Genomic DNA, 26024 nt, shown 5'->3' on the forward strand with positions numbered 1-26024 from the left:
TTGGTTCTGGTAGAGGAGGGTTGCTTTTCCAGGTTGGTTGCTGTGCTGCAGGGACTGGGATTGGTTCTGGTAGAGGAGGGTTGTTTTTCCAGGTTGGGTGCTGTGCTGCAGGGACTGGGATTGGTTCTGGTAGAGGAGGGTTGTTTTTCCAGGTTGGGTGCTGTGCTGCAGGGACTGGGATTGGTTCTGGTAGAGGGGGGTTGTTTTTCCAGGTGCTGCAGGGACTGGGATTGGTTCTGGTAGAGGAGGGTTGCTTTTCCAGGTTGGTTGCTGTGCTGCAGGGACTGGGATTGGTTCTGGTAGAGGAGGGTTGCTTTTCCAGGTTGGTTGCTGTGCTGCAGGGACTGGGATTGGTTCTGGTAGAGGAGGGTTGTTTTTCCAGGTTGGGTGCTGTGCTGCAGGGACTGGGATTGGTTCTGGTAGAGGAGGGTTGTTTTTCCAGGTGCTGCAGGGACTGGGATTGGTTCTGGTAGAGGGGGGTTGTTTTTCCAGGTGCTGCAGGGACTGGGATTGGTTCTGGTAGAGGAGGGTTGTTTTTCCAGGTTGGGTGCTGTGCTGCAGGGACTGGGATTGGTTCTGGTAGAGGAGGGTTGTTTTTCCAGGTTGGGTGCTGTGCTGCAGGGACTGGGATTGGTTCTGGTAGAGGAGGGTTGTTTTTCCAGGTTGGGTGCTGTGCTGCAGGGACTGGGATTGGTTCTGGTAGAGGAAGGTTGTTTTTCCAGGTTGGGTGCTGTGCTGCAGGGACTGGCGTTGGTTCTGGTAGAGGAGGGTTGTTTTTCCAGGTTGGGTGCTGTGCTGCAGGGACTGGGATTGGTTCTGGTAGAGGAGGGTTGTTTTTCCAGGTGCTGCAGGGACTGGGATTGGTTCTGGTAGAGGAGGGTTGTTTTTCCAGGTGCTGCAGGGACTGGGATTGGTTCTGGTAGAGGAGGGTTGTTTTTCCAGGTTGGGTGCTGTGCTGCAGGGACTGGGATTGGTTCTGGTAGAGGAGGGTTGTTTTTCCAGGTGCTGCAGGGACTGGGATTGGTTCTGGTAGAGGAGAGTTGTTTTTCCAGGTTGGGTGCTGTGCTGCAGGGACTGGGATTGGTTCTGGTAGAGGAGGGTTGTTTTTCCAGGTTGGGTGCTGTGCTGCAGGGACTGGGATTGGTTCTGGTAGAGGAGGGTTGCTTTTCCAGGTTGGTTGCTGTGCTGCAGGGACTGGGATTGGTTCTGGTAGAGGAGGGTTGTTTTTCCAGGTTGGGTGCTGTGCTGCAGGGACGGGGGTTGGTTCTGGTAGAGGAGGGTTGTTTTTCCAGGTTGGGTGCTGTGCTGCAGGGACTGGGGTTGGTTCTGGTAGAGGAGGGTTGTTTTTCCAGGTTGGGTGCTGTGCTGCAGGGACGGGGGTTGGTTCTGGTAGAGGAGGGTTGTTTTTCCAGGTTGGGTGCTGTGCTGCAGGGACGGGGGTTGGTTCTGGTAGAGGAGGGTTGTTTTTCCAGGTTGGGTGCTGTGCTGCAGGGACTGGGATTGGTTCTGGTAGAGGAGGGTTGTTTTTCCAGGTTGGGTGCTGTGCTGCAGGGACTGGGATTGGTTCTGGTAGAGGAGGGTTGTTTTTCCAGGTTGGGTGCTGTGCTGCAGGGACTGGGATTGGTTCTGGTAGAGGAGGGTTGTTTTTCCAGGTTGGGTGCTGTGCTGCAGGGACTGGGATTGGTTCTGGTAGAGGAGGGTTGTTTTTCCAGGTGCTGCAGGGACTGGGATTGGTTCTGGTACAGGAGGGTTGTTTTTCCAGGTTGGGTGCTGTGCTGCAGGGACGGGGGTTGGTTCTGGTAGAGGAGGGTTGTTTTTCCAGGTTGGGTGCTGTGCTGCAGGGACTGGGGTTGGTTCTGGTAGAGGAGGGTTGTTTTTCCAGGTGCTGCAGGGACTGGGATTGGTTCTGGTAGAGGAGGGTTGTTTTTCCAGGTTGGGTGCTGTGCTGCAGGGACTCGGATTGATTCTGGTAGAGGAGGGTTGTTTTTCCAGGTTGGGTGCTGTGCTGCAGGGACTGGCGTTGGTTCTGGTAGAGGAGGGTTGTTTTTCCAGGTTGGGTGCTGTGCTGCAGGGACTGGGATTGGTTCTGGTAGAGGAGGGTTGTTTTTCCAGGTGCTGCAGGGACTGGGATTGGTTCTGGTAGAGGAGGGTTGTTTTTCCAGGTTGGGTGCTGTGCTGCAGGGACTGGGATTGATTCTGGTAGAGGAGGGTTGTTTTTCCAGGTTGGGTGCTGTGCTGCAGGGACTGGGATTGGTTCTGGTAGAGGAGGGTTGTTTTTCCAGGTTGGGTGCTGTGCTGCTGGGACTGGGATTGGTTCTGGTAGAGGAGGGTTGTTTTTCCAGGTTGGGTGCTGTGCTGCTGGGACTGGGATTGTTTCTGGTAGAGGAGGGTTGTTTTTCCAGATGATGCAGGGACTGGGATTGGTTCTGGTAGAGGGGGGTTGTTTTTCCAGGTGCTGCAGGGACTGGGATTGGTTCTGGTAGAGGAGGGTTGTTTTACCAGGTGCTGCAGGGACTGGGATTGGTTCTGGTAGAGGAGGGTTGTTTTTCCAGGTGCTGCAGGGACTGGGATTGGTTCTGGTAGAGGAGGGTTGTTTTTCCAGGTTGGGTGCTGTGCTGCAGGGACTGGGGTTGGTTCTGGTAGAGGAGGGTTGTTTTTCCAGGTTTGGTGCTGTGCTGCAGGGACTGGGATTGGTTCTGGTAGAGGAGGGTTGTTTTTCCAGGTTTGGTGCTGTGCTGCAGGGACTGGGATAGGTTCTGGTAGAGGAGGGTTGTTTTTCCAGGTTGGTTGCTGTGCTGCAGGGACTGGGATTGGTTCTGGTAGAGGGGGGTTGTTTTTCCAGGTTTGGTGCTGTGCTGCAGGGACTGGGATTGGTTCTGGTAGAGGAGGGTTGTTTTTCCAGGTTGGGTGCTGTGCTGCAGGGAGTGGGATTGGTTCTGGTAGAGGGGGGTTGTTTTTCCAGGTTTGGTGCTGTGCTGCAGGGACTGGGATTGGTTCTGGTAGAGGAGGGTTGTTTTTCCAGGTTGGGTGCTGTGCTGCAGGGACTGGGATTGGTTCTGGTAGAGGAGGGTTGTTTTTCCAGGTTGGGTGCTGTGCTGCAGGGACTGGGATTGGTTCTGGTAGAGGAGGGTTGTTTTTCCAGGTTTGGTGCTGTGCTGCAGGGACTGGGATTGGTTCTGGTAGAGGAGGGTTGTTTTTCCAGGTTGGGTGCTGTGCTGCAGGGACTGGGATTGGTTCTGGTAGAGGAGGGTTGTTTTTCCAGGTTGGGTGCTGTGCTGCAGGGACTGGGATTGGTTCTGGTAGAGGAGGGTTGTTTTTCCAGGTTTGGTGCTGTGCTGCAGGGACTGGGATTGGTTCTGGTAGAGGAGGGTTGTTTTTCCAGGTTTGGTGCTGTGCTGCAGGGACTGGGATTGGTTCTGGTAGAGGAGGGTTGTTTTTCCAGGTTGGATGCTGTGCTGCAGGGACTGGGATTGGTTCTGGTAGAGGAGGGTTGTTTTTCCAGGTTGGGTGCTGTGCTGCAGGGACTGGGATTGGTTCTGGTAGAGGAGGGTTGTTTTTCCAGGTTTGGTGCTGTGCTGCAGGGACTGGGATTGGTTCTGGTAGAGGAGGGTTGTTTTTCCAGGTTTGGTGCTGTGCTGCAGGGACTGGGATTGGTTCTGGTAGAGGAGGGTTGTTTTTCCAGGTTGGGTGCTGTGCTGCAGGGACTGGGATTGGTTCTGGTAGAGGAGGGTTGTTTTTCCAGGTTGGGTGCTGTGCTGCAGGGACGGGGGTTGGTTCTGGTAGAGGAGGGTTGTTTTTCCAGGTGCTGCAGGGACTGGGATTGGTTCTGGTAGAGGAGGGTTGTTTTTCCAGGTTGGGTGCTGTGCTGCAGGGACTGGGATTGGTTCTGGTAGAGGAGGGTTGTTTTTCCAGGTGCTGCAGGGACTGGGATTGGTTCTGGTAGAGGAGGGTTGTTTTTCCAGGTTGGGTGCTGTGCTGCAGGGACTGGGATTGGTTCTGGTAGAGGAGGGTTGTTTTTCCAGGTGCTGCAGGGACTGGGATTGGTTCTGGTAGAGGAGGGTTGTTTTTCCAGGTTGGGTGCTGTGCTGCAGGGACTGGGGTTGGCTCTGGTAGAGGAGGGTTGTTTTTCCAGGTTGGGTGCTGTGCTGCAGGGACTGGGATTGGTTCTGGTAGAGGAGGGTTGTTTTTCCAGGTTGGGTGCTGTGCTGCAGGGACTGGGGTTGGCTCTGGTAGAGGAGGGTTGTTTTTCCAGGTGCTGCAGGGACTGGGATTGATTCTGGTAGAGGAGGGTTGTTTTTCCAGGTTGGGTGCTGTGCTGCAGGGACGGGGGTTGGTTCTGGTAGAGGAGGGTTGTTTTTCCAGGTGCTGCAGGGACTGGGGTTGGTTCTGGTAGAGGAGGGTTGTTTTTCCAGGTGCTGCAGGGACTGGGATTGATTCTGGTAGAGGAGGGTTGTTTTTCCAGGTTGGGTGCTGTGCTGCAGGGACGGGGGTTGGTTCTGGTAGAGGAGGGTTGTTTTTCCAGGTTTGGTGCTGTGCTGCAGGGACTGGGATTGGTTCTGGTAGAGGAGGGTTGTTTTTCCAGGTGCTGCAGGGACTGGGATTGGTTCTGGTAGAGGAGGGTTGTTTTTCCAGGTTGGATGCTGTGCTGCAGGGACTGGGATTGGTTCTGGTAGAGGAGGGTTGTTTTTCCAGGTTGGGTGCTGTGCTGCAGGGACGGGGGTTGGTTCTGGTAGAGGAGGGTTGTTTTTCCAGGTGCTGCAGGGACTGGGATTGGTTCTGGTAGAGGAGGGTTGTTTTTCCAGGTGCTGCAGGGACTGGGATTGGTTCTGGTAGAGGAGGGTTGTTTTTCCAGGTTTGGTGCTGTGCTGCAGGGACTGGGATTGATTCTGGTAGAGGAGGGTTGTTTTTCCAGGTTGGGTGCTGTGCTGCAGGGACTGGGGTTGGTTCTGGTAGAGGAGGGTTGTTTTTCCAGGTTGGGTGCTGTGCTGCTGGGACTGGGATTGGTTCTGGTAGAGGAGGGTTGTTTTTCCAGGTGCTGCAGGGACTGGGATTGGTTCTGGAGCTCCTGTTGTTTGTTGTTTACCTTAATAATCTGGATGAGAATGTAAAGTATGAGTGGACAATGAAGAAGCTTTTCTAAGGTAACAATAAAATATTCATCAAGCAGGGAGGTAGTAAGAGAATGACAGATGGAATCCAACTTAGTCAAGTACGAAGTTTTACATTTTGTGGAGTTAAACCGTGGCAAGACATACAGTGGATCAGGCATAGGTTGCATTCTGAGATACTATAAAATTGAGTGGACTTAAGTTTTATTGAAAGTTGTGGGTTAGAATACGTTGAAAGCATGGAGTCTGGCCTTTAAGTTTAAAGTAGATAAGAGAAATAAAAACTGAAATTCATCAATTCTGTTGGGGAGTAATCTCAGAGTTCAAAGTTCAAAATAAATTTATTATCAGAGTCATATATGGCACCATATACTACCCTGAGATGTGTTTTCTTGCGGGTATTCACCATAAATACAAAGAAAAGCAACAGAATCAATGAAAAGGCAACACGAGTGAATCTGCAGATACTGGAAATAAATAAAAACACAAAATGCTGGCAGAACTCAGCAAGCCAGACAACATCTATGGGAGGAGTTAGTGACGACGTTTCGAGCTGAAACCCTTCATCAGGAGTGAAGTAACATGGGATGGTCGAGGCGGGATAAGAAGTGGGGGTGGGATGAAGTAGAGAGCTGGAAAGTGATCGGCTGGAGGGAAATGGGCTAGGGGAAGGTGGAAAATGATGGGAAATAAAAGAGAAAGAAAGGTAGGGCTGGGGGGAGATTATAGTGAGGGGGGAAAAAGAGAAAGAGAACCAGACTAAAATTATAGATAGGGATGGGGTAAGCAGGGGCAGGGGTATCAACAGAGGTCTGTGAGTTGAATCAATGAAAAACTGCACACAGCAAAGATGGACAAACAACCCTTGTGCAAAAGACTTCATATTCTGCAGAAACGAAAAAGAAGAAAAAAACAAAATAATGATAAATAAATGATGAGTATTGCAAATGTAGAATCCTTAAGGTGAATCGCTAAGTTGTGGAATCAAGTCAGTGTTGAGGTGAGTGAAGTTAGCCACTCTGGTTCATAAGAGTGTGATAGTTGTAGGGCAATGACTGTTCCTGAACCTTGAGGTGCGAGACCTAGGCCTCCTTTACTACTTCCTGATGGCAGCAATGAGGAGAGAGCATGGTCTGGATGGTGGGTGCCCTTGATAATGGATGCTGCTTTCCTAGATCTCACAACTTATTTGTGAATTCGTAGTGTTTGTAATCCTGTGTGTACAGAATATTTTTGTATGGACTTCAACACAGACATTTCCACAGATTACAATGAGGAATGTGATCTATTTTGCTGCTTCTCAGAGCAGTACATGCCTATGTCTAGTTCTGAGAGATTTTTAACAGTTTGTGTTTTCTATATAGGAGACTTACCTAACTCAGGTGAATTAGATAGAACAAAAGGGCAGCTCAAAAGCACACTTAATTGTGGAAGGTTTTGAATGCAAGCTGTAGGGCAAGAATTAAATGCAGTTCAACCATGGGTAAATGATGAATTAATGACTATTTTCTATAGGAATGTAGTGCCAAGAGCACACAACAAGGTTTAACAATAGTTTACAATGGAAATAGTACAGATAGTATGGAAGAAACTGAAAAATATAGGTATTGATGCAGAAAAAGAGATTGAAAGTCACCCTCAGGAATAACGATGGTATCTCTGTGATGTGTAATCCAGGAATTTAAGGGAAGGACCTCTTATTTCTGTGATGTAACTCACACTGATTTCAGTAAAAGAGGTATGGTATTGTGGGTTGTCTACCGCTGATATTAAATTAGGCGGTATTCCCAACTGCGAAGAATTATTGCGGAAATGAATGGAAGGATATAATCAGATTTGTGAAGTGGTTAAGTGGGAAATCCAGCCGATTACAGAACAGTGAAAAGTAACACCTCTTGAAAGTGAAAGCTCCAGACCCTTAACAAAATGGGAAAACATCATCTTCTGATGGTACAGACGCTTGATCTGGTGTAGAGCAGTTAGCAGTCAGGAGACACACATCAGGTCTCCTAGAGGGATTGTAGAGCCATGGAAGCATAGAAAACTACAGCAGAGAAACAGGCCCTCTGACCCATCTAGACCATGCTGACCCATTCAAATTGCCTACACCTATCAACCTTCACCAGGTCCAGTGACCTCCATACCCCTCCCATCCACGCACCTACCCAAACTTCTCTTAAATGTTGAAATCAAAATTGTTACCACACATACTGGCAGCTCTTTCCACACTCTAACAACTCTTTGGGTGAAGAAGTTTCCCCTCATGTTCTCCTTAAAGTTTCACCTTTAACCCATGACCTCTGGTTGCAGCCCCACCGAACCTCAGTAGAAAAAGCTTGCTTCCATTTACCCGGTCTGTACACCTCATGATTTTGTATACCTGTATCAAATCTCCTCTCAATTCTCCACGTTCGATCTTTAACTCAGATCCTCCAGTCCTAGCAACATTCATGTAAATTTTCTCTGCACTCTTTCAGTCTTATTTACATATTTCCTGTCGGTAGGTGACCAAAACTGCACACAATACTCCAAAATTGTGTCTCACCAATGTCTAATACAACTCCAGCCAACATCCAAATTCCTGTACTCAATATCTTGATCTAGGAAGGCCAATGTGGCAAAAGCTCTCTTTATGGCCCCATTTACCTGTGACGCCACTTTCCATAAATTATGAACCTGTATTCCCAGACACTATATTCTGTAATTTGTTGTAATTTTATGTTTTTGTACTGTGCTGCTGCCAGAGAACAATAGATTTTGATATTGATACTGGTTTATTATTGTCACATGTACCAAGATGCAGTGAATATCTTGTCTTGCATACTGTTTATACAGATTAGAATAAGGTAAAGCAATAGCAATGCAGAATAAAATGTAAACACTACCAAAAAACGTGCAGGTAAACAATGAAGTGGAAGATCATAGCGAGGTAGATTGTAAGGCCAAGAGTCTTATCATATGAGAAGTGCATTCAGGAATCTGATAAGAGTGGGATAGAAGCTGCTCTTGAGCCGGGAGCGATATGCTTTCAGGCTTTCGCATCTTCTGCCAAATGGGAGGAGTGGGGGCAGAGAAGATGTCTGGGGTGGGTATGGTGTTCAATTATGGTGGCTTCTTTGCAAGAAGAGGATGCATATTTCATTCCTTATAAGTCCGTGGTAATAAATCTGACTCTGATTGCTACTTGGTGGGAGAAAAGAAAGAAAGAAATGGGTGGCTCGTGGAAAATATGTTTTTAGAAATGAGATGAACTTGGCTTTCTGGGAGCCTAACTCACAGGGCACATGTGTAGCAGATTTGGATTGTGCTTCAGATAGGTTGCTCAAACGGGCATAGTTATTAACTATTCTGATGCACTACTTCATGAAGCATGAAGCCGTTTGCAGGTGCAACCAGCAAGCTGCTAGACCCAGACAAGAATCCTAGTGCAATGGACTTCCTTTTTCTCATGTACATAGTTAAGAGACAATTGGATGCATATTTGAATAAAAATAAAAAGAAGAACAGTTATGGTACTGAAGGAGGTCGCAATCAGTGTTGGGAAGGCCTGAAGGTTCTGGGTTTCTTGGCCTTCATTACCTTAGTACATGAAAGTTATTGTTCGAACTCACGGTGAGATATTTACTCATTTCTGTTCATCATCATTCTGTTCCCACAGGGACCACATGGTCTTCCAGGACCAAAGGTAGGTCAGCAACAAAGTCTAAGGAGATCTAGTAAACTGACAAATAATGTCTTAAATCTGTCTCCATGCTCTTTGTTAAAATTAGCCATGCATGCTATGTGTCACTTATTTGACTAATTAATGTTGATTTAATGTTATAGCGTCTTTAAACCTGTAAGTTCTGGCTGCAGAGCAAGTGCTTCCTTACCCACTTTACCAAATTGTATAAGAGCCTTGCTAAGACTGACCTGAGATATTATGCAAGGTCAAGGTTAGGGTTCTAATTTTAATAGGTCAGTTGTCATCAGAGCTTTTGTTGCTTTTGGAGGGCTTGTGCACCAAGGCCAACACATTTCACTCACGTAATGTAGAGATGCAGATTTCTGTAAGGCTCAGCAGACCCTAAACTTCATGAAATCATGTCAGAGCCAGGCAAAATCTGCATCCTGTGAATACCTAGAATCTTATCAATACAATTGGCCTACATGGTGGGATTAACTACACACTCCTGGCATCCAGAGCTGTAGTTCAGGCAGTTAATCACAGCCTACTTAAATCTGAGAACAAAACAATAATGATCCTTCACGTAATCAAACAGAGTTTATTCAGCTTTATTGTGGTTCCCTGAATAGCTGTCAATGTGAGATATAAAACAATCCTCAACCCTGTATAACAGGCATCATCATCATCAAATGAAGCAAGATCGTGTGGATCTGAATCAAGTGTTGTATAGTGTCACTTGCGTCATGTTAATACAAGGAGCGCTCTGCGATATGTCATCCATAAGCCTTCTCTGAGCTCACTCCCTGGTGTCACTGGGTGCAAATTCGGAAATAGAAATGTGTTTCGTCACAATTTTCAGTTCTTCCAGTACATCGCCCCTTCAAAACAAAAGGCTTTCCAACTTACATTATTGCCAGAGCTGATGAACTTATGGGTTTAAAGGGATCACCACACAAAAGGTATTACTAAAGATTTCTGTGCATCTGTCAGTGTGTTATTTCACCAGGATCAGCACACAGAACAGCCTTGCGGAAAAATGGTGTCCTTTGTAAATGGTAGAACAACTGAACTGTTCTGATGGATTTTGCCTGATTTTATATTAACACTTTGTTAGCCAGGATTCTTTCTGCAGTAATACACAAGTGTGCAGATCTCCTCTTAGTTCCTGTAGATTCTGGGTCTGAGTCTATAATCAACCTGATCATTGTGTTACAAATCCCTTTAAGGTGCTTCCTTAATATATTTCTAAACCAATCAAGTTTCGGCAATTATGTAAAGAGATTTAACAGAATAAATAAAAAGAAACCCTGGCCAGAAGCTTGATAACTGGAAAGCATGATCCTAAAATCGTGGGCAAAAGAATCAGAAGGAGGTGAGTTAGTTTTTAATGCAGTAAATTATGGTGAGTTAGAAACAATGCCTGAAAACATTCAATAATAGTTCCGAGGAATTGGACTAATGATGGATATAGTTAATTCAATTGAGACCATGCAAACTTCTCTCTCAAAATGCTCAACAGTCACAAATGGACTTTGTGTGCCATTCCATAACTAGGATCCTGATTGAGACCGTTGCTTTTACCCCATGCCTGGTCCACTATACACAAAGCAAGATAATTGTGGTATTATGAAGAACTAGATCAACTCTGCCTTGGAAAATGCTCCTCAGTAAAGTTTTGAGAAAATTGTTGTACAGGTCCCATAGGCAGCCAATGTTATAGCCTGATATGGTTATACTCCAAGGGCTTAATCTATCAGCCAGTCTCCTAGACTCTTCCATTATTGTTTCATTGTCTATCCCATCTCTGCAGGCAGATCCATGATCTGCAACAGTGTTGTAGTATACCAACCAAAGACACTTCAAACTTGATTCAAGAACTTATCAATTCAGCAGTTTTATTTAAACAAACAAGCATTCATTGATTGTGGGTCTCCCCTTTCTCCTCACCCCCTTCTCGGCTAAACTGGCATCCAGTTTCATTCACACCCATGTTGAATACTTCTGCAATGCTGACATTTGGCAATGTCAAGCCCCAAGGGATGCTCAGTTGGCTGAGTTGTGGTTAGAACTGTTGTCAGTTGGTTCTGGGCCCTCTGCTAAAGAAACCGACACTGAGAAATATCTAACTTGGTCTTATTCCTACCCACTCATATCTGACCAAATTGGCAGGAGTGCTGTCATTATGAAGAAGGACAATGTCCAATATGTCATATGTCAATATATCAGACATAACATTCCAAAATAGCTCCCTGAGTGGCACAGTGAATGGTCAGACACAGAATACCATGAAATCCATAATCTCAAGGCTTTAGTCCTCTATCAGTCTCAGGCTGGTAAGCCTCATTCACTGTAAGTGTAGAAGGTGATATCAAACTTTGTTCCAAGCACAACTTCGAATGAGGAATCAAGCTACTGAAGTTGCAATGCAGAGATGCCAAAGGGCAAAGCGCAAAAGGCAGCAGGCGATTGGCCAGGCCAAATTACTTATAGCCAATCATTCACAGCCAATTGATCAATGGCTTTCCTTCTACCATAAAGTTACAAGTGGGGCTTTTGCATACTATCCTGTTCACAGAGCAGCAACATCCCTAAGACAACGTAATGTTTTTACAACTAAATCTTTCCTTTTGAGTTCTCTTCAGTGCAATAGGGATCAGTGATGGCTTTAATGTGAGGCTTTCCTTTGTCTGTGTGTATTAAGTTTGCTAATAGCTCTTCTAATACAGAAAAACGAAAAATCTCAAATGAATGCACAAAATTTTAATTTCCTATATTGTCAACAGTAAACTCTAAATTTCGGCAGCTAATTTTCAAGGATTAGGGGGAAATAGCAGCACATATTCTACAAACTGACAGAAAACAATCTGTTGAGGATCCAGAAGCATGGACATCTCAGTCAAGAAGGAGTATAATGTAGTCTTGAACTGGATGAAATCCTGCACACTGTCAGGTGCAATCAATATTAAACAAGTCTACACTGAGAGATGTACTGTATAATCCTCTTGGAGATCCTTCCCTTCCCTTCCCTTCTTAGTCTAATAGAAAAGGAAGAAATTTTAAATAGCTTCCAATAGTGAATGTCTATTAGTAATGTTACAGTGACACAGAGGGACTGCAAGAAGCTTTGATCACTATGGAGGGAATAATACTTTGATGGATGCACAGGTATTTTCAGTAGCTTTTTGAGATTAATTTAAATGCATTTCTGTCCCAGCTTCAAAGTAGCAAAAAAAAGGTGGACTTTACTTTTACGTTTAGGGTGAACCAGGGTTGAATGGTGTTAAAGGAGGGAAGGGTGAACCAGGTCAAAAAGGTGACAGAGGACCCCTTGGTCTCCCAGTAAGTAGATGACGTTTAATACAGCTTACATCATAAGAGTGCCAGCATCTCTGGCTTACTCTGAGTAACACTGGAGAACAGATGCACAGTGCTGGAGCAGAAACAAATCACTAACTCATTGTCACCCAGTTACATTGTGCGCTGTCTTATTAGATGCATTAACTGTTTTAATTACAAATTAGCCATTTTTACAAATCACTCCTGCAGTATGTAAATGATAATTCTAAAAGATTAACAGTCATTGCTGAGTGTATGTACATTACGTCCCGTCTTGTGATGTCTTGTTTAAGTTTATCTTTTATTAGTTCACTTTCTTCACTTAAAACTCTTCAGAAGCACTTCGGGGACATCTCACAAGTTGTAATTTTAACTTGTCCTGAGAAAATCTTTTGCCAATCTTCATGGAAAGGCCAAAGTGAATACATAGCAGGAATCCCCTTTTATACTCATAGTAAACAGTTTCACTCCATTGGCATTTGATGGGAAGTATTAACAATTGTCTAGGTGACAGGCAGGAATTGGTTCAGTTCTTCGTATACAGATGGAAGACCATTGTAAGCAGTCTTTGCCAGTGTAATCATTCTCACTTAAACCCATTGCCAGGATCTCAGCCCCCATCGGTGGTCCCGCACTGTAGGAAGGGTGCATTGCGATGCAGAGCCACAGCAGTTAAGGAGCAACAAGACAGATTTTGTGCTGGGTTTCAATAGGTGGAACCAAAGTGTGTGATAGCTAGCTAGGACGGCTAAGATGGGTCTGTGATCATAGGTCCTCCTCACAATGTGTTTGGCCATGTGGTGGTACAGAACCTGCAGTTCTAATACAAAAATGCCGATCTGAGAGCAGGTAGGACAACTGAATGTGCAAGTCCTTGCAAGTAAGGCTGCCTGCATCTGGAATGACCCGAATGTGGGGTAGTAGCACCAATACCAACTGTTTTACATTCAAATGACCTTGCAACTGCCACAGAAATGATGTCAGAACTTTACCCAACTTTTCCCTGATATTTTCTGTAAGTCCCCAGATTCATCCATCCTTTGCCCCTGGCTGGAGCACAGGAAGGGCAACTGAAAGGGGGTTCTGACCAAAGGCAGCAGGAGTCTTAGCCACCTCAACTCCATCACTGGACCCAAGTTACCTATGTATGCAAATCTGTACAGCCTCCCTCTTCCCTCACGTCCAAAGAGAGCCTTGGCCTCAGAATGGATGAGCACTGAGTCAGCCAAACATCAATAATTCTGCCTGATGGAATATTTAGTATATCATCACAGTTTATACTTCTAAATACTTCACAACATCCTATGTCCCAGCACTATCCACACCCCTAGAAGTCCATCCGGTGCTGTTCAAACCTTTGATACAATTAATAACCCCCTTTGTTTTCCACAGGGATCACTCTCTCCATAATTCCCTTGTGCATTTGTCCCTCCCCACTGATCTCCCTCCCAGCACTTAACCCTGCAAGTGGCTCAACAGTCACCTCCCCCTTCACCTCCATTCAGAGTTCCAAACAGGTGAGGTGACACTGGGGTTGTCTGTTGTGCCCAGTGCTCCTGAGAGGCCTCCTCTACAGTGGTGAGACCCGTCATAAATTGGGGGGCTGCTTCATCGAGCACCTCTGCAACATCTGTCACAAGTGGGACTTCCTGATAATTCTGATTCCCATTCCCATTCCGATGTTTCGATCTATGGCCTTCCCTCATGCCAAGATGAGGCCACCTTCAGGGTGGAGGGGCAACAGCTTATATTCCGTCTGGGTACCCGCCAAACTAATGGTATGAGTAATGATTTCTCCTTTCGGTAAACAATTCCACCCTGCCTTCCCCTCTCTGACCTTTCACTTCTTCTCACGGCCTATTACTTCCCCTGGGTCCCCTCCTCCTTCCCTTTCTGCCACTGTCCCCTCTCCTCTGCCACATCACTTACCAGCCCAGGTCCTAATATTAACCAGACCTTGCTGTTTGTGGACCTAAACTGTTTCATTCTCTGAGCAGCTATGAATATAAACAGAGCAACTACCAGTGATAAGTCAAGTCAAGTCAACTTTTATTGTCATTTTGACCATAACTGCTGGTACAGTACATAGTAAAAATGAGACAACGTTTTTCAGGACCATGGTGTTACATGACACAGTACAAAAACTAGACTGAACTACGTAATAAAAAAAAACACAGAGAAAGCTACACTAGACTACAGACCTACACTGGACTGCATAAAGTGCACGAAAACAGTGCAGGCATTACAATAAATAATAAACAGGACAGTAGGGCAAGGTGTCAGTCCAGGCTTCGGGTATTGAGGAGTCTGATAGCTGGGGGGAAGAAACTGTTTCATAGTCTGGTCGTGAGAGTCCGAATGCTTCAGAGCCTTTTCCCAGATGGCAGGAGGGAGAAGAGATTGTCTGAGGGGTGCCAACTTCTATGTCTGCTGAAATACTTGTCCTAGAAGTATAGCTATGGAGTTCCATTACAGCCAGGTGCGAGTGATGTCTTCAAGGCAGCATTTGATCAAGTGAGCTTTCATAAAATTGAAAGCAATGGGAATTAAGAAGGATTTTTTCCATTGGCAGGAGTCATACCTCACATCGGGGTAGGATTAGTATAAGTGGGTTCTTGATGGTCAGTGCATATTTGGTGTTTCTGCGCTGTTTCACTCTATGCTTTGGGGGTACCTTCACAGGAGGTTGCTACACAAAGATTTTTATGTCAAACAAGGGTTCTTGGAGTTGGTGTGGTAGCTACCTGGTTAAGGAGCAGAAAGCAGAGAGTAGAAATGAGTGGATCTACACAGTGGTATGCCACTTACCAGTGCCCTGGGGATCAATACTTGCCCTTATTCAACTGTATTAGTAACTCAGGTGAAAGGATCATATCCAACTTCATTGATGGGACAAAGCTACTGGGAGTGTGAACTGTGAAGGGAATCGGTGAAGTCTACAAATGGGTACAGACAGATTAAGCAAGTGACTAAGAGATGGTAGATGGAGTATTCGGGCAGAACTTCAATGCAAGGAGCTACAGTACAACTGTACACAGCTCTGTCCTAAGCTAATGAGCTCAGTTTTGTTCTCAATACCTAGTGAATAATATATTACCCTTGGCAACGGAGCTGTCATCTAACCATGTCAGCCCACGTCCCTTTATTTTATGTAACTCAGTTTATATAGCAGCCTGCGGTAAGGGAATTACCCAATGGGGAGCAATAAAACAACAGCAACATATAGTCTGTAGATTTTAGAAGAAGAAGGTGATGGCATTGAAATTTGTGAAATCCTGCAGAGAGATGAGATGGTCAAAGTCCAGGGTCTGTCACTCCAGCTGGAGAGTGGCACTGCCTCAATGAAGGGGTCAGTTATTTAGGATGCCATGGGGGAGAAGCTTCACACAGGTGTCATGAAACTACAGCTTCTATCCTGTGGTGGATGGTTGAACAAGTACAGCACACTATAGGCCCTTCGGCCCACAACGTTGTGCTGACCTTTTAACCTACTCCAAGACCAATCTAATGCTTCCCTGCTGCACTGCCTTCCATTTTTCTTTCATCCTTCCACCCAACTAAGAGTCTCTTAAATGCCCCTAATGTATCTGCCTCTACCACCACCCTGGTAGCATGTTCCTCACACCCACCACTCTGTGTAAAAAAAAAATACATCTGCTTCTGACATTCCCCCTATACTTTTCTCCGATCACCTTAAGATAATGCCCTCTCATATTAGCCAGTTCCACTTCGGGGAAAAAGGCACTCTATCAGTAACTCTTATCATCTTATAGACTTCTATCAAGTCACATCTCAGATCTTCTTCGCTCCAAAGAGAAAAGCCCTGGCTGGCTCAGCCTTTCCTCGTGACGTGTTCCTTACTCCAAGCAGGATCATGGTAAATTTCCTCTGGACCCTCTCTTAAGCTTGAACGTCCCTTCTACAATGAGGCAACCAGAGTGAATACAATACTGCAAGTGTCCAATCAGAGTTTTATAGACTGTAACATTACCTTGCAGCTCTTGAACTCAATCCCCTGTCATTGAGTATTAAAGATATTTATGACCAAAGTATAATTTTTTCCTAATTTTTTGGAAAAATTTTGGGAATCAGAGAGTATAGATACTGCAAAACAAAATGGACTTGCAGTGCAGAATCGGCCTCGATCTTGCTGAATAGCAACGCAAACTCAAGGGGCCATGTCGTCTGGTGTCCAGTTCAATGCACTGTACAAATAGTTCCAGCAGGTGGCACTCATTTCAGGTCTCTAATCCCAACCGCACGTTCTTCCTCTGAAAATTGTTCATGCTTTAGGAATAGAAATTGGTTCTTCTTACACGGCTTGTGGTGTAAAACTGGTTTGGAGAGGGACATTTTGGGAGACCAATGGCCAGCAAAGCAATGATCGGAAAAGCATTTAACCTGACTGATTAGAACATTGCTGTCTCCCAGCTACTCCACTCATTTAATCGTACAAACTCTCCATATGCTCATGGAATTAAGGGCTTTGTGAGGTAGAGTACCTGGCCCAACCCTGGTTATATACGTAGTGAAAGTCTGAGCTGGTACAGATCACAGTTGAAGGCTGCTGTACAGTTTAGGTTTCCATAACCAAGAAATGCCATAGGTGCAGCATATTATTCCTGGTATGAGAGAATCAATCCATAAATGGACATCCTGCAAGGATATTGGGATCCCTCTCCAAGTAGGGAATGTATCAGATTGGAAAGGTACAGCCCACACCAAATTTTTAAGATCAATTCAGGTGAGAAAGGACATTGCTGTCTCCCGAATCTCCAGCGTGTTCTGGCTAGAGCAGGCTTGGCTTCTCCCTGCCAACCCCGGGGCTGCTACAAACAAAACAAATGGACAAGGATCGGAAGATCTAATGCCATTGAATCTGGGACCCAATTTCTATTCCCATCCTCCACCACACATGTCCCAGCTTCCAATCCCAACCATCCTCCAGTTCACACCTTCACGAGGAAAACAAGGGCAGGGGCAGGGTAACAAAGTTCTGCTCTTGTCCCTGTTTTCATGAGAGTTTTTATTAAATGGGAGGCCAGAGATTGTGGAAGTTTAGCGGCAAATTATTCAGGAAAACTTCAGAATCAGAGTCAGGTTTAATATCACTGGCATATGTTGTGAAATTTGTTGTTATACTGCAACAGTACAGTATAACAACATTATGTATGCAATACATAATAATAAAAACTATGAATTACATTAAGAAGTATATTTGTATAAATAAAAGTTAAATTTAACAGGTAGTGCAAAAATAGAAAAACAAAGTAGTGAGGTAGTGTTCATGGGTTCGATGTCCATCGGAAATCTGATGGCAGAGGGGAAGAAGCTGTTCCTGAATCGTTGAGTGTGTGCCTTCTGACACATGTACCTCCTCCGTGATGGAGGCAATGCGAAGAGGTGATGGGGGTCCTTAACGATGGATGCCACCTTTTTGAGGCATTTAGGTCCTGGATGCTACAGAGGCTAGTACCCATGATGGAACCTGACCGAGTTCACAACTTTCTGCAGCTTACTTCAATCCTGTGCAATGCCCCCGTCCCCATTACCAGACAGTGATGCAGCCACTTAGAATGCTCTGTAGAGATTTGTGAGTGTAACTGAAAGAATACAGAAAAAAAGAATAAACCAAACAGTTTGTAATTAAAAATAGGACCTATTGCCAATTCTGTTTTGAACTTCCATTAGATCCACAAACAAGACGATTTCTAAAAATGAACAACATTTTAAAAAGTAAATTGTAAACACTGAGAGCCAACTATTTTAATTACTATTGGTGAGAAAAATCTAGAGCAGTTCTGTAACATGAAAATATAATTGAATCTTGGGGAGAATGTTAAATATCTTGAAAGTGATGATCAATAGAAGTCCATTAGAAACATGTTCGTAAGAAGGCTACAAAATGGAAGAGAAATGAAAGATGATTGAGCAGGAAAATGGGTTTAAAATGTAAATCATAGAGGGAAAATTCATCCTTTAAAATTGGCTGTGTCCACTAGAGGGACTGTGTTAGCAATGGATAGAGAGACCCCCATGTACTGTGTCCAGTAGAGGGACTATGTTATGAATGGATAGAGTGTAAAGGTGAGCTGCAGCCAATCACACCCTTGTTAATATCAAGGGAAAGAAGAGAGATAAAGTAGTTGTGACTAAAGACTGGTGAGTTTGGAGGTCTCAGCAAAGAAAGTAAAAATTAAATCCTGCAGTAACAAGTGCAGCCAGTGGAGCTACTACAGTGCAAATGGGGTGTGTCAGGAATGGACAGGAGGAGGAGTATAGGAAACTGATACAGGACTTTGTGATATGGTGCAACTCAAACTACCTGCGTCTCAATATCACCAAGACCAAGGAGATGGTGGTGGACTTTAGGAGATCTAGGCCTCATATGGAGCCAGTGATCATTAATGGAGAATGTGTGGAGCAGGTTAAGACCTACAAGTATCTGGGAGTACAGTTAGACGAGAAGCTAGACTGGACTGCCAACACAGATGCCTTGTGCAGGAAGGCACAGAGTCGAATGTACTTCCTTAGAAGGTTGGCGTCATTCAATGTCTGTAGTAAGATGTTCTATAGGTCAGTTGTGGAGAGCGCCCTCTTCTTTGTGGTGGCGTGTTGGGGAGGAAGCATTAAGAAGAGGGACGCCTCACGTCTTAATAAGCTGGTAAGGAAGGCGGGCTCTGTCGTGGGCAAAGTACTGGAGAGTTTAACATCAGTAGCTGAGCGAAGGGCGCTGAGTAGGCTACGGTCAATTATGGAAAACTCTGAACATCCTCTACATAGCACCATCCAGAAACAGAGAAGCAGTTTCAGCGACAGGTTACTATCGATGCAATGCTCCTCAGACAGGATGAAGAGGTCAATACTCCCCAATGCCATTAGGCTTTACAATTCTACCGCCAGGACTTAAGAACTTTTTAAAAGCTATTATTAATGCTTTTTGAGATAGTGATTTAGATGCATATCATATTTTTTACTGAGTTAAGTATTGTATGTAATTAGTTTTGCTACAACAAGTGTATGGGACATTGGAAAAAAGTTGAATTTCCCCATGGGGTTGAATAAAGTATCTATCTATCTATCTATAATGGGGAGAAGGTGTGGGAGAAGTGAAACCTTGGAGGAAAGGAGGTGAAAATAGACAATACAACTCATCAAATGTCTGGTGAAAGCTCTTAAATTGTCAGAGAGTTCAGGAAAGGGAGAAATGAGTCAGAAATATACTGGGGGATTGGAGTGGGAATGAAAAGCATTCTCAAAATCTGCAAGTCTAGTTTGGGAACAGGAAGCAATATTTGTACATTTGCTAACATGTTGGAGAAAAGGGCCAGCGAATTTGGTTAAGACTGGAATGGGCTCAAATAGTTAACTAAAAATAGGGACAAATTTAGCTGAGAGCATGTGTGTTCCTGTAACTTTTATTTGGAAAAGAGTGGATACCTGAAGCACATTTCAAAGACATTCAATTACATGAGAGATTTTTGTAGTGAAGAGAGGCACGTTTGAAGGAAAATCTACCACTTACTCATTCAAACACTTTCCCACACCCTGGCAGAGATTATCATCACGCATATTCAGCACTTTTCCCCTTAATGTTAAAGAAGTCATTTCTATGCATTTCAACATAATATTCCTCTATTGTTACTGCAGTATAGTAGTCCCAATTATTATTTCCATTTTACACAGTTTTGTTTTATAATCTATCCTGCGCTTCTAATGCAATGGGAGTGGGTCAGGTTAACGCTCTGTGCTGAGACCAGTTGGGAACAGTCAGTATGTGTTGTGATCACAATTGGCAAGTGGGGGCACAAGACTCAAGGACGGGAGGCCAGGTTATTGGTTAAGAGCAAGATTTCGTTCAATAAGAGTCACATTCAGGGTCAAGAGGGTGGCATTGGGGTTGAGGAAAGAGCAACAGGGCTGAGAGTAGAAGTGCCAAGGTTGGGTAAGTTTGCCCGTTAGGATTGGGGCAATGGGCTGCAGGCCTGGTGATCAGGTCACTGCTCAGGATTATTGGCTTCAGGGGATTAAAAGATCAGGCTTTATAGAATTAATTTCCTGAACAATGCTGTTAAAGAAGCATCACCTGGAATCAATATCATTTGTTATGCGTCTAATGCTAAAGTTGAGTCGTCGCAACAGCGTGATTCTACAAAATCAGACTTCTAGGCCAGTGGTTTTAAATTTGTCTTCTTAATTTTGATTTTTTCTCTCTTTTTTTGCTAACTTTGTGTTTGTTTTGCTTGTTTTGTAGACTAGCTAGGAATGGTTTGTTCCCAAGAACACTGTAACGATGGGTTTGAAGTAAAGGCATCTTTGTTTGAATTCTTAGGCCTTTTTATCACGGGGTGGGTTTATCGTCTTGTATCATTTCATCAAGACCAGCACAGTTCACAAGCCAGCAAAAAAAAGAGCCACATACATTTAAGCAGGAAAGTCTCAGTATTTCAGTCGTTAATGAGCACCGATGATGGCAATGAATGTGAAGAGGTTTTCTATGTGGTCTAGATATAATCAAACCGTAAACACATTCTAAGTATGTTTATAATGTAGTTGTATCTGCTGCACAAGGAAGTCTTCTCTTATTTTTGTTTCATAGAACCAGCTGTAGGAGGTAGGAAATCCTGGATTTAAGGCAATCCGTTACACACTTTCCACCTACAACTGTTTTAGAATAATTAACCATGGTGTTATGTAACTTCATTTATTCCCTGTTTTTTATATAAATTTCATATATGTTTTGAGTCTTTTTGTGTCTGTGATTCATATTTAATACACAAGTGAATCAGGAATTCCCATCTTCCTTGTGTGAAGTTGTTTATGATCATTAACCATTGTGCACTAAAATCGTGTAATCGTGTTCCTCTTACCCACCCCTCTAATGACACAAATTACGCAGGGTGCATCTGGCTTAGATGGACTGCCAGGACAGCGGGTGAGTGAGTCACATTTGTAATTTGTCCTTCTCTTTGACTATCTCCTTTCTGCTTGATGCTGGCAGTCTACTAGAGCTGGTAAACGGCCTGCGCTGATAATCACTGCCTTCACACTCACTGCACTCTCTATGCATGCATCACTCACAGTTCAGTGTCCAACACTGGCAAGTCCTTTTGACTAATCTGCCTTTACTCACTATCATTTCTGTCCAACATTGTTTCAAAATAAAGTGAGAAAGGGAGAGAGAGCCAGTGTTACAAACTCCCTGAGCATTGTACATTCTCAAAGGCCATATCAGGGCAACACGACCCACGCAGTCATGCGATGCTCCAAACAAATAAAATATGGATCTATGGAGTAAAAAGCAAAGCATTTTCATTTTACCAAACGCAAGTATGTATGTGCGTTCCCACATTTGTGCCTGTGTGGATTCCCACGCGTGGTAGTTAATATTGTCCTTTAGAAAATCATAGATGCCCCATAATTGAACCTTTGTAAGGTCTCTGGCAAATGAACAAATTAACCAATAAAAAAAACCTGGAATTTGAACTGAATTGTGAAGGCCTCTCTTCTGTAATTGATCCAGCTGGGGCAAAGTGAGTTTGCTCTCAGCCAATTTAGAGGATGTTGCATCCACAAGGCGATTCTCTGATCATCTTCATCATGAAGGTATTTTCACAAACACTGCATGCATCGGGCATCACAGTTGAGGAAGTGATAAAGAAAGCAGTGGGAATGTGGGAAGGCCATCTGATACTTCACTACCCCTGCCTGTTTGGAAACATTCAACTGCTAATAATAGGGCAGAACTCTCCGAGGTAGTTCTCATGGACGTGAGCAGGTTTATTTCAACATTGTCCACCAGAGGTGACAGACCTGTTGGTCTTTTAGTAGGATGACAGGGACATTGACCGCAATTAACTTTTCTCTTTGTCTTCAAAGGGTATGGATGGTGCATCGGGGCCCCCAGGCCCAGCAGGCCCAAAGGGAGACAGAGTAAGTTGTCCAACTGTTTACAGTGCCTTGTGTAAGTTAGTAAGGAGCACATAATGTACAATAGAAATACAGTGCTAGAAATGCTGAGAATTCTGCATGCGATATTATCCTTTCCCCAGCCTTTGCTCTATTCTGATTTTTGTATTGTTTACTTTTCTTGAGATTTCCCCCTTTTTTATTTGTTCATCCCTTTTCTCCTCATTGATAACAATTTCATATCTGGACCCAGATGAGATGCTGTGTCAGAAACAGCAGGGCAGCCCTTTTATCACCCTTTAATCCTTCCTTCCCTTATTCAAACATCCAACCAATATTTAAGATCACAACCTGACCTTGCCACCTCATTGGCCATTATCACTGTAATGACACGCACTGACTAGCCACATCAAGTCATGTCATTGTTTTCTCCTCCACTCACATCTGTCCTCAGCAACGCCTGGCTCTAATTCTATTTGTGGCCATTTCTAGTTAAAGCTCTCCATACTCAGTCAATTCTACCCATTCAATATTGCAATGATTTGCTCTGTAACTGTAACACATTTTACTTCCAATCTGTTAACAAAAACCTTACCTCCGCCTATGGTCCTGATTCCTTCTGAAACTACTGTCTCGCTCACCCTGGCTGAGCTCCCGGTGCAAGAGTTATTATTCCTACCCCTCCATCCCAGAGGCAGGGATTTGAATGAATACGGAAGACGGCTGCTTCATTCAGTCACTGCTAGATCTGGTCAGACAACAGAAAGCAATTTCATCTCTTTCAATGAACTTTTGTCATTATTGCAAGAAAGTTTTGGAAAAGTAAATTTAACCTCTGTCTTCCTTATTCGACTGTAACTGTCTTTTTAAATCTTTATCTCTCTTCAGCAAGTGTGAGGAGCTCAAGGGCTTCACTGTGATAAGATTGATCCCACGCAGCAGTTTCCTGTAATGCTTCCCCTACCCTAGAAAGTTAAACTCCTCTTCTTCCAAGTGTTGTTCATCAACTGAGGATCAGGATGCCCTTTTTCCCCAGGATTAACCTGATATCATGACATTTCATGGGGTCCAGAGTCAACATCGAGGACTTCCTCCAACATGTATACCACATTTGTTAGATCTGTCCTCCAAACTCCTGGTGGAACCAAACATAACCTGGGATTGTGATGGCAGAGTTTGGAACATTGAATATAATGTAAGATCTTTTCAGTGCAACAAAACCAGGCTGCTGCTTGACTAGTCCGTGGGTACATCTTCCAGTTTGTGCAGAGAACATTGCAAGGTTAATTGGTCTGGGAGTGTCTCTGCAATGTCCACATTCAAACTGGAGTGATGCTGAGACATCCATCTGATTTACCTTTCTCCGTGGCTGCTGAAGCAGTCCACATCCATAAAAAGCAAGAGTTAAAGCATGGGCTGATAAGTAGCAAGTAATATTGGCTTCATAAAAGCACTAGGCAATAATAATCTCCAACAGTAGATAGTCTGACCACCTACCCTTGTAATTCGAGGACTATCTCCAAATCCCCTACCATCAATATCCTGAAGGTCACCATGGACCAGAAGCTCAGCTGAATCAGCCATATGAATACCTTGGCTACAAGAGCATGTCAGAGGCTGGATATCCTTCAGCAAGCGGCTCACTGTCTGACACAGCTTTCCGTCATCTATAATAGAATGCTGTTGACTTTCCCAAATGAGTGAAGCTACAACAAAAATCAAGAAGATCAGTTTCATCCAGGCTGAAGCAGGTTTCATGGTTTTTTTAGACAAGGGACATGGCTCTGGGCACAGCCAGGCTCCACAAGAATGAGTTTTATTAACTGCAGTAAAACTTGCAGAAACTTTATTTATGCTCAATATAATTTCTATTTAAAATTCCATTATTGTTGGACTAATGCTTGTCTAGTTTCACCTATTAAAGAAACTCAGGTTATGATATTTAATTTGGTCTTTATAAAGACTATAACAGCAGCACTATACGTTATAACAGATAAGTTGCATATTCTCCAAAACTCTGAACAGTTGAAGTTGTATAAGACATTGGTGAGGCCTAATTTAGAGCATTGTGTGCAGTTTTGATCACCTACCTACTCATCCTCCAGACCCAGCAAAACAAGTAAACAAGGTTGAAAGAGTACAGAGAAAATTTACAAAGAATTTGCAGGGTCTGGAGGACCTGAGTTATCTGAAAAGGTTGATTAGGTTAGAACTTTATTCCTTGTAATGTAGAAGATTGAGAGGAGGTTTGGTGGAGGTATACAGAATTATGAGGGGCATTGATGGGTAAATGCAAGCAGGCTTTTTTTCCACTGAGATTTAGTGTGACTACAACTAGAGGGGAAGGGTGAAAGGTGAAAAGTTTAAGGGGAACATGAGGGGAAATTTCTTCACTCAGAGGGCGGTGAGAGTGTGGAATGAGCTGCCGTTGCAAGTGGTGCATGCAAACTTGATGTCAACGTTTAAGAGAAGTTTGAATTGGTACATGGATGGTAAGGTTATGGAGGGGTATGAACCCAATGCAGCTGGATGGGAGTAGGCAGTTTAAATGGTTGGGTATGAACTAGATGGGCCGAAGGTTCTGTTTCTGTGCTGTACTTTTCTATAACTCTATAACTGCTTGCACTATATTGCATGCATTGTACTCTTAAACCACACAATTTCTAATACAAAGAGGACAGAATAAATTGTTTATAAATTGTTGATTTATACAAATGGATTATTCCCCATAATGAATCGATTTCATGATTATGTATCAGATTTTAGGAATTTTCATAGTTGGTTGATGAAATCAAAAGTAGCCTTATGTAACCAGGTAGTAAATTGTATTCAACGTAGCATATTGTCCATACAATAGGAAAGTTGGTGAATTTCATCTGCTGTGTTATTTCTTTTAATACAAAGTGATCAACTAAATTTATTTCTAACGTTGAAAGTGACAGTCGTACATTTGGAAAGGTAGCGCTGCTTTGCAGGTGGAGATTGGAAAACTCTGCTAATGCCAGAGATTTCCTCACTTGCAGGAAGCCAGATACCTTATCTGGTAAAAGACTCTGAAAGTGTATGCTTGAATCACTGCTGCACTTTTATTTAAAAAACACAAACAAGTGACCTTCACCATTGATGGTTTTCATTCCAGCTTTTCATTGCTAATAGTCAATGTGGTTCTCTCTGTGTTCTTTCTAAGCTTTGCTGTACTTGACACTTGTCAGCTCTGCCACACCAAATATACCAAAAATTTTACTAATGCTTTTTATGAATAGTACATGATTTAAATATTAAAATTATTGTCATTTCAGGGTGATAAAGGAGGTCTTGGTAACCCTGGGCCAAGAGGACCTACAGGTTTACCTGTAAGTAAATGTAGTGCCAGTTTATGTAACTAAGAGGAAATAGACACCAAGTTGCACAATGTAATTAATGTCACCTTTATGAATTTACCTTGAAGATTAACTTGCAAGTTGAGTCAGTGGTGAGGAAGGCTAATGCAATGTTAGCATTCATTTCGATTGGACTAGAATATAAAAGCAAGGATGTAATGCTGAGGCTTTCTAAGGCACTGGTGAGACCTCACTTGGAGTATTGTGAGCAGTTTTGGGCCCCTTATCTAAGAAAGGATGTGCTGACATTGGAGAGGGTTCAAAGGAGGTTCACAAAAATGATTCTAGGATTGAAAGGCTTGTCATATGAGGAGCATTTGATGGCTCTGGGCCTGTACTCACTGGAATTCCGGAATGTTGGGGGGAGGGGGAATGTCATTGAAACTATTGAATGCTGAAAGGTCTCAATAAAGTATGTGGAGAGGATGATTTTTGGCAGGGGAGTCCAAGCCAAGAGGACACAGCATCAGAATAGAGGGCTGTCCATTTAGAACGGAGATGAGGATGAATTTCGTCAGCCAGAGAGTGGTGATTTTGTGGAATTCATTACCACCTGTGGCTGTGGAGGCCAAGTCAGTGGGTCTATTTAAGGCAGAGGTTGATAGATTCTTGATGAGTCAGGGC

General features: G+C 43.9%; 1 protein-coding gene across 1 annotated transcript in view; it reads left to right on the forward strand.

Annotated features, from left to right (window-relative positions):
• LOC140737556 (uncharacterized) overlaps window positions 1–26024 on the forward strand; it is a 175655-nt gene that overhangs the window by 123241 nt on the left and 26390 nt on the right. The window contains exons 26-30 of the mRNA XM_073063998.1: window positions 8767–8793; window positions 12034–12114; window positions 21011–21046; window positions 21991–22044; window positions 25320–25373. Coding sequence (XP_072920099.1) covers window positions 8767–8793; window positions 12034–12114; window positions 21011–21046; window positions 21991–22044; window positions 25320–25373 — 252 coding nt within the window. The remainder of the gene's footprint in view (window positions 1–8766; window positions 8794–12033; window positions 12115–21010; window positions 21047–21990; window positions 22045–25319; window positions 25374–26024) is intronic.

This window comes from Hemitrygon akajei, chromosome 13, assembly GCF_048418815.1.
Source record: "Hemitrygon akajei chromosome 13, sHemAka1.3, whole genome shotgun sequence".
NCBI lineage: Eukaryota > Metazoa > Chordata > Chondrichthyes > Myliobatiformes > Dasyatidae > Hemitrygon > Hemitrygon akajei.